At 35.4% G+C, this 8859-nt stretch overlaps 2 protein-coding genes across 2 annotated transcripts; both read right to left on the bottom strand.

Moving 5' to 3' along the window:
- Positions 1-1427: 1427 nt before the first annotated feature.
- On the bottom strand, positions 1428-2375 carry LOC137825303 (uncharacterized). The gene has a single exon (XM_068630977.1). It carries the CDS (start codon positions 2373-2375, stop codon positions 1428-1430), a length of 948 nt encoding a protein of 315 aa, XP_068487078.1.
- Positions 2376-2716: 341 nt separating this feature from the next.
- Positions 2717-8577, bottom strand: LOC137826388 (2-oxoglutarate-dependent dioxygenase 19). Its single transcript, XM_068632339.2, is given in 5 exon segments — positions 2717-2960; positions 2963-3142; positions 3227-3554; positions 7933-8168; positions 8270-8577. Coding segments are annotated over 5 exon segments (1023 nt in total). The 5' UTR covers positions 8486-8577; the 3' UTR covers positions 2717-2897.
- Positions 8578-8859: the final 282 nt, after the last annotated feature.

Below are 8859 nucleotides of genomic sequence, written 5' to 3'. Positions count from 1 at the left end.
ATCAATTTCAACACAAGCAACCTGGGATTTGTCTTCATCAAATAGGGGGAGATTGTTGAATCAAGTGTGTTCAAGCTTTGAAGAATCCAAACCCTTTGTGTTTGATGGAAGAATGAAGGTGTTTGTTGTTGCTGAGGTGTATTAGAATAGGATCTAGGGTAGATTATTTGTGTTAATCCACTCTTGATTGAATCCAAAGCTTAAGCATTCTCAAACCTTTTTAATTGAAAGTGTTTTTCAAACTAAGTGAAAAACAACCTGTTGTTTTGTCGAAACAACCGATTGTTTTATACTTAGGTGTTTTGAGAAAGGTTGAAAACTGTTTTTGATGGTTGACTTGCTGTCTAACCAAAACAACCGATTGATTCGAGCATTCAACCGATTGTTTGTTTTGGGACCATAACAGAAAACTGTTTTGTGCTTTGATTGAGCTTTAAATGATTTTATAACTAATTACGCTCCAGTTTTAAATGCTTTGACCAGTCTTTGTAAGCAATAAATAGTTTGTTAAGCTTTTGTAACAAACAACTAAGATTAAATCATAGAAAAACAGATTTGAGTTTTTCACTAATTTAGCTTTTGAAGAGTTGAAAGATTTCTTTGAGATTGCTTTGATCAAGAGAGAGTGGAATAGGATTTTCATCTTGTATTGATTTCAGATCATTCTGTAACAAGTGTAATCCTTCTATACTTTGTGTAAACTCTGTTGTGTAAGGCTGAGAAGTGTTGTGTTCTTGAGGTGTTTAAGATCAACATTCTTAATGGGAGTGTGTGTCTTAAGGGGATCAAGGTCACTTCTTTGGTGGTGTGTGTAAGTAATCTAGGTTTGATTGCTTAGTGGATTCCCTAATGGTTTCTGGGAAGACTGGATGTAGCTCTTGGTTTAAGAGTGAACCAGTATAAATTGTGTGTGCAATCTCTCTATCCCTTGAACTCTTTAATTTCAGTTTATACTTGTTAACTGGTATAAACAACCGATTGTTTTTCTGGTGCTGTGCTAAATTGCTTTGTGTTTTTGGCAAACTGAATTCTGAATCAAGTTTTCTAAAAGGGATTTCATTCTAGACTAAAAAGTTTGCAAAAACCCTCTTTAAACCCTTCACCCCACCTCTAGTTTAAAGCCATATATTCTAACACTTAGGTCCTCTATCACTTCATTAACCATCAACACGTTGTCAAGAATCCCTCTGTCCTTTATAAAAGCCGATTGACATTCATCAATAATTGAGGTAGGGCATTCTTTATTCTGGCAACCAACACCTTAGAGATAATTTTGTAGATAGCGCCTACCAGGGATATCAGGCGATACTGTTCTAGATTTACAGGGTCCCTACCTTTAGGAACTGAAGCTATAAACGAAGCATTTCAGCCCTTCCGGATAGAGCCAGTTGAGTGAAAGAAGACCAACGCTGCCATAAACTCTTCTTTTATAAACTCCCAACTTTTCTTGATGAAATTAAAATTGAACCCATCGGGTCAGGGCTCTTTGACCCTTCACAATGCCACACCGCTTCTCTTACTTCTTTCTCAGAAAAATCCGCCACCAAGCTCATATTATCTTCCTGTGTTAAGGACTTAAACTCGACCCCATCAAGTCTTACTCCAAAGTCTCCTGTTGCTTTAAATCTATTTTCAAACAACTTCTTTGCTTCTGCACGGACTGTACATGGTTCCTCACACCATAGGCCCCCCACCTCAACACCTTTTACATCATTTCTAAGGCGTCTCCATCTCAAAGAAGAATGATAGAATTTTGTACAAGAGTCTCCATTCTTAAGCCAGCTAGCTCTAGCTTTTTGACATAAGAGGGATTCCATCCTTTTATCACTCCCCTTTAAACGACTCAACAACCCAATCCTTCTCAGCCTCTCGTTCGCCGCTACCACACCATTGCAAGCTTGGCGATCTAAACCCTCTAACTCCTGCAAAATCATTTTTTTAGAGGTCTCAATGTTGCCGAACACATTCCAAACCTTCAAATTGCCCTTCAACCGTTTTAGCTTTTCTTTTATCATAAAAAACGCATTCCCCTGAACTGGGTAAGAAATCCATTTTTCCTTCACCATCGCGAAGAAACCCTTTTCCATAAACCAGACATCAAGAGTTCTAAAAGATTTGGGACCCCAGTCCTTAACCATGAATTTCACCACTAAGGCACAATGGTCAGAAACTTCCCTACTTTGCACATACTGCTTACAGATAGGCCATTTTAGCAACCATTCTTCAGACATTAGCACTCTGTCTAACCTGCTCATAGCCTTACCATTAGGGTTAAACCACGTATATTGCGTACCTACACAAGGTAATTCAATCAGCAGATTTGTATCGATGAAGTTATTAAAATCTTTAAGCTCGCTTGCTTGATTGTCCCTCATATTAACTCCTTTCCTTTCACTTCGCTTTCATATGACATTAAAATCACCACAGAAGCATCAAACCAGGTCTCAGGATGTTAGTAAGAACCGATGTACTATATTCTTTTTTACCCTATTTTGAAGCTCACGTTCCTCATTCGCGTGCAATCTTACTTTGCTACGTCATTGTCACGTCTGCAACATCAAATGTATGTTAACGTTAGAGGTTGTCAATATATCAAGACTCTATTTACTATACTAATTTAATATATCAAGACTCTATTTACTATACTAATTTAACAACGGCATGATCATTGAACCTTCGATCCAATAGTTCAACTGTTCGCTATAATAACACTTGCTTTCAAGAAGTGAATTAATTAATTTTCTGTCGCTGGTTGGCGCATCCATTTTCAGCTAGAAATTACATTCCTAGTACATCAATCAAAAGAAAAACAAAACGTTGAAACAGAAGTACGATTTAGATACAAGAATTGCATCATGGATGTTGCCTAATTGATGGTAAGAGTTTATTAATTTGATTCAGATCCTTATACGTTCCAAATAAGTCTTTGTTTCGAGTTCATTGTTTTGCTGAAGCAGTATATGTAATCTCTGTATTTGATGGCACGATATAGTGCTAGATTATCATCTCCTACCAGCTCTGGCGCAGGACTCACTATGGTATCAAGATTGGGTCCATGTGCAGTGCCAACGGAGATTCTAGTGCCTTTTGTGTTCACTACAACACGATGAACAACGCTCTTGTATTTCCCATTCGTCAATATCTGACCACAAAAATTGCAGATTCATTATTTGCTCAAAGCTGAAAGTAAAGTGCATGCAAGAATAGGGAATGAATTTTGTTTCACCTCCATCTGATCCCCAGTAATGATGAGAAAGGAGTTGGGTAAGGGGTTGACAGGAATCCACTTGCCCTTGTGTTGAATTTGAAGCCCTCCAAGCTGGTTTTGCTGCAGAAGAGTGAGAAGCCCATGGTCTGTGTGTGTAGGAAGACCCATTACAAGTTCAGGCTTAGGGCATGGTGGGTAACAGTTGATAACAAGCATCTTGCACCCCAACTCTACATTCATGCTTTTGTGTATGTAGTTTTCTTCAAGCCCTAAGCTTAGAGATATTCCTTTCAGCAACTCTTCAACCACTTCCTTACCCTTTCTGCTGTATTCCTCTAAAGTTTCCCTGCAACCATTCAACGCCAAAAACAATGATTGACAAAGCAAAATTTTCTTATACAATATTATGTCATCAAACCAAACAAATTAAAACAAATAAAGCATTATCTAAAAAAATCAAGGCTACCTAAGTCCTTAATTACGTTTTGTTTTTCAAATTATTTTTTCTTTAATAATTTTTTTTTGCTTATTTAGATGTTGCATGGAATTCGACTGAAAGAATCCAAATGACCTCTTATTAGATTATATAAAAAAAATTTGAAATCATGATTGTCTCTGATTTTTTTGGTGGAGCATCATGGAGCAAACGAAAGTAGTTAACTGAAGTTGTTAATTTCAATTTGTTTTTCATAACTTAAATTTTATAAAAAAAATAAATTTATAAAACATTCATGTTTTTAATTATTTTAAAAAGATATATTTCGAGTATTTTCGAAGAAAGTTATTATATCTTCTTTTCAAAAATAAAAGTTTTTTTTTCGAAAATTATAAATAAAAAATGAACTTAAACTATGAAATTAATTTTACATCTTTTTAAAAATACTCTTTTCAAAATCTTAAATCATTACATCGACCACTGTATTACAGATTATAGTGCACAATTTAAAGGGTGAGACTCGCCTTTTTCCTCACCTTTTTCAATGAGATACCCATCATACTTTCTTTTCTTCTTTATTGAGATATACATCTTTGACTTTAATATTGTTTCTTCTTTATTGAGATGTACACAAAGACTGCCTTTTTTTTTTTCTTTATTGAGATGTACATCTTTCACAATTACTTTAATTTTGTTTTTCTTTTAATTGTTTCAAACTATTCTTACCTGATCTGTATATGAATATTTTATTTTCAACTATCCTTATCAATCTACCACTTTTACTTTCATCTCTAAATTGAATATCAATAGTATATTTTTAAGAAACTAATAATTGAAATTTATAATAAATATACAATTTATATAATATTGATCTGTAATATTGATATTTTTAAAATATTATTATAAGCTTTATTTGTATAAATAAATAAATATTAATCTGACAACAGTTTAAAATAAAATAAAAAAATATTATTAAAAGAGCATTCTAATAAAAAGGTAAACAGGAATTTTACTATGTGAACTGTTAATTTATATCTAAAATTTTAAACTAGAAAACACACTAGTAATATTTGGAAAATAGTAGAAAATGTTGATCATATAATAGTTAATAACTAATATATATATATATATATATATATATATATATATATATATATCAATAATGTAAAACTACTCTACTAATATTTATAATTTCAGTTATAAATATTTATGTATGATAAGTTATTTAATTTTATAATATTTATCTTAAAATAATATTAATGATTATTTTTAATTGATTTTCAATATAAAAAGTTATCACTAAAAAAATCATTAAATATAGAGAAAACAATAATTAGTAACTTAAATACTATTTTATAAATTAAAAAACTATTTTATAAATTTATATTAGTAATAGAAATTAATTTATATATCAATGATTTTTTAGTTTATAAAATACTATCTAACTTAGTTAATATAAATATAGTAATTAATTTTTTTTTAAAAAAATTAATTATTATTTGGTAATTTTCTAATAATATAATATCAATAAATAAAACTATTATCAGTGTATGTCTATAATTAATTATACCTCCATCTGATTTTATATTTAATATCACATTAATAATAACAATATTTTTTTTCATAAACTCGAAAATAGAAAATGGGGTAATCTTATTACGTGGGCTGGTCCATATCGCACACTTCTTTGTCTCCCATTAGGTTTAAGAACTTCTCTTTTTCACCAACAATAGTGCTGTACTGAGTGGTGCAAGTCGGACATATAGGAGAGGGTTTTTCATTAGTTTATGAAGTCCAAAATTCAAATATTCTTCTTTCTTTTTCTTTTCTTAAAATTAAGATTTTAGACGCTGCAATGCAATATTTTTTGATCGGTTTAGAATGTCTTGTTTTGGAGTGTTGGAATTATAACTGAAGTGGGTTCATCGATGGAAAGTAGCTAGAGGAGGTGGGGTTCCTTGTTATGATGTTGGTGCTGCTTCATTTTCATATTTGTTTTCATCAAAAGGAGAAAATATACTTCAACATATAACTCGGAAAACTTTGTGATTACGAAAATCTAGATGTGCAAAAGATAAGATAAACTGCGTCGACTACTTTAAAACTTCCTTGTGGAGAGTTTCATGCATGTGTGTTTTCCCTCTCTTTTCTGAACTTGATATTATAAAAATGTATAAAGAAAAAAACTTGCTAAAATTGTTCTAGTGGGGAGAAATTGAGTAACTTAGTTTTAAGGTTTAATCTCAGTTGTTACTATATATAAGAAAAACATCACAACCATACTAAGGAAATCATATAATTGTTAGGAAAATAGTAGGTGGTTTAAAATCCAATATAACTCCAAATCCAAATAAATGGAATGGATTTAAAATCCATATCCATTTTAACTAGATAAAATTTATTTGATTTTTTTAAAAATTCATTTAAAGTGGATTAATCATTCACTTTGTTAATTATATTAAATCCACTTTGTCAATTAATTTTGATAATACAACATCGGTCCATTCGACATCGGTCCAGACCTGAACGACATGAAATTGACCCGGGTTCGGACGACTCAAAATCGGCCTGAATCCGAACGACTCGACATTGGTCCAGACCCGCTAGGCTCGACATCGGTTCAGGCTTGCTCGGCTTGACATCGGCCCAGGCCCGCTAGGCTCGACATCGACTAGGGACCGCTCGGGTCGACATCGGGCCGGAACTGCTCAACTCGACATGGGTCTGGGACTGCTTGGCTCAGCATGGGCTTGGGCCCGCTCGGCTCGACATCGGCCCAGGCCCGCTCGGCTCAACATCAGCCCGGACTTGCTCAACTCGATATCGGCCCGGGCCCGTTCAGCCTAACATCGGCCTGGGCTCGCTCAACTTGACAATGGCCCGGGCCCGCTCAGCTCAACATTGGCCTCGATCCGCTCGGCTTGACATCGACCCGGGCCCGTTCGTGTCGACATCGGCCAAGGCCCGCTCGACTCGACATCAGCCCGGACTCGCTCAACTCGACATCTGTTCGGGCTCGGACGACTCGATATCGACCCGGGATTGCTCGGCTGGACATCGGCCTGGGCCCGCTCGACTCGACATGGGCTCGGGACTGCTCGGCTCAACATTGGCCCAGACCCGCTTGGCTCAATATCGACCTTGGCTTGCTCAGCTCACCATTGGTCCGGACCTGATCGGCTCGACATCGGCCTGGGCGTGCTCGGCTCGACATTAGCCATGGCCCAGTCGTCTAGATATCGGCCCAGGCCTGCCGACTCGATATCAAACCCAAAAGACTCAGCTCGACATGGTGTTGGACCGGCTCGACTAGACATTAGTCTGGGCTAACTCGATTCGATATCGGTCCTGGCCAACTCGGATCGACTCAATATCAGCCACTCAACTTGACTTGGCCTAGGGTTGACTTGGCTCGACTTTGGCCGGAATGACTTGGCTCGACTTTGGCTCATACTGACTCGATTCGACTTGGACTCGGACGACTTGGCTTGACGTGGACTTGAGTCAACTTTGCTCAACCTGGGCTCGGATTGTCTTGGCTCAACCTGGATCGGGGCAAGTCAAAATCCAACCCAAAATACAATTTGGATAATCAAAAAATGTATCCAATTTATATCTAATCCATATCCAATTAAATGGACTTGGCCTAGGGTTGACTTGGCTCGACTTTGGCCGGAATGACTTGGCTCGACTTTGGCTCATACTGACTCGATTCGACTTGGACTCGGACGACTTGGCTTGACGTGGACTTGAGTCAACTTTGCTCAACCTGGGCTCGGATTGTCTTGGCTCAACCTGGATCGGGGCAAGTCAAAATCCAACCCAAAATACAATTTGGATAATCAAAAAATGTATCCAATTTATATCTAATCCATATCCAATTAAATGGATTAAATTTAAAATCCAAAATTATGGATTTGGATTTGAGATAAATCCATTTAAATGGATTACAACTAATAGAGATTTGGATAATAATGGATTAGATTTTGCAATTTGAAACTTTTACCCTTAGAAAATACATATATGTTTGACTCTACTTTAGAATAAAAATAATAAATTTAAATAATATATAAAAATAATAAAGTGATATAAAAGCTAGCTCTCACTTATATAAGTAAAAGAATAGACTAAGATTTATTTTGGAAGGTTCAGGGCTAAAAAATTGTTAGAAGAACTTGTATTTAGTAGAATAAATATGCTTTTTCAGTAGAAAAAATGATAGAAGTTGGTGTAGTTTGATATGAGAGAAAGTTTGGGTAAGAAAAGAAAAAGTGTGGGGAGAAGGTACCTAAGATCAGGAGGCTTAGAAGGAGCATTGAAGTGAGGATGAACAAGACATTTGAGATAATCTCTCCAGAAAAGTGTCTTGTCCACCATGACATTGAAGCTTGTTCCATATCTTATTGGATCAAGTATCTTCTTTCCTGCGAACTCCATTTTTTCTTCCTTGCTCAGATCAAAGAAGCTCTGACCTTCCCTAAGCACCTTCTCCCTTAGTGTCTCCGATACACCGTGATTGATTACCTATATAAGCAGTTCAAAGTCAACAAAAGGAAGGAACTCCAACATGCAAGTGGACATGTTAAAACATACATATAAGGTTTGAGGTTTAAACATGTGAATACCATAAAGAAACCCCAATCACGACATTTATCGCCTAGTTGTTGGATTGCCTTAGAGCGTTCATTGGAATTGGAAGAGGTGAGTTGGTGAAAATCAATTGTTGGAATGTTCTCTGTCTCATAATACAACATGGAATCTTCGGGGGTTTTATGGCAAACGTAGTTGGAGGGAACAGAGACCATAGTACTCGATTCAACTAATTCCTTAACACTAAACATCTTTAATTTCTCCTCGAAGTGATTCTTCTCTTTCTGGGGGTTTAGGTGACAGAATGGAGTAATTTGAGTAAAACTGTAACTTTGTATGCTATGTAGTTATATAAATTTTCGTATGAAGGACCTTATATAACCAAAGAAGAGGAATTTTATATTATATAAAAATAGATTCATGATTAACGTATATGGTGTTCTTTTTTATAATCAATAAGAAATTTTATAAAATGAGGGAATGGAATTGACTCAATCCATATACATAAAACTCAAATCTTAGAATTGAACACTATATCTATAAATGGGCTAACACATAATCAGTGTCCCTAATCAAATTGTTCTTTTATCAGTATAAATCTTAGTTAATCACAGACTTACAAGTC

The sequence above is a fragment of the Phaseolus vulgaris genome, chromosome 8 (assembly GCF_051622355.1).
Source record: "Phaseolus vulgaris cultivar YP4 chromosome 8, ASM5162235v1, whole genome shotgun sequence".
In the NCBI taxonomy this organism is placed as follows: Eukaryota; Viridiplantae; Streptophyta; class Magnoliopsida; order Fabales; family Fabaceae; genus Phaseolus; species Phaseolus vulgaris.
The sequence above is the reverse complement of the archived record's forward strand: the minus strand, read 5'-3'. Positions and strand labels throughout refer to the sequence as shown.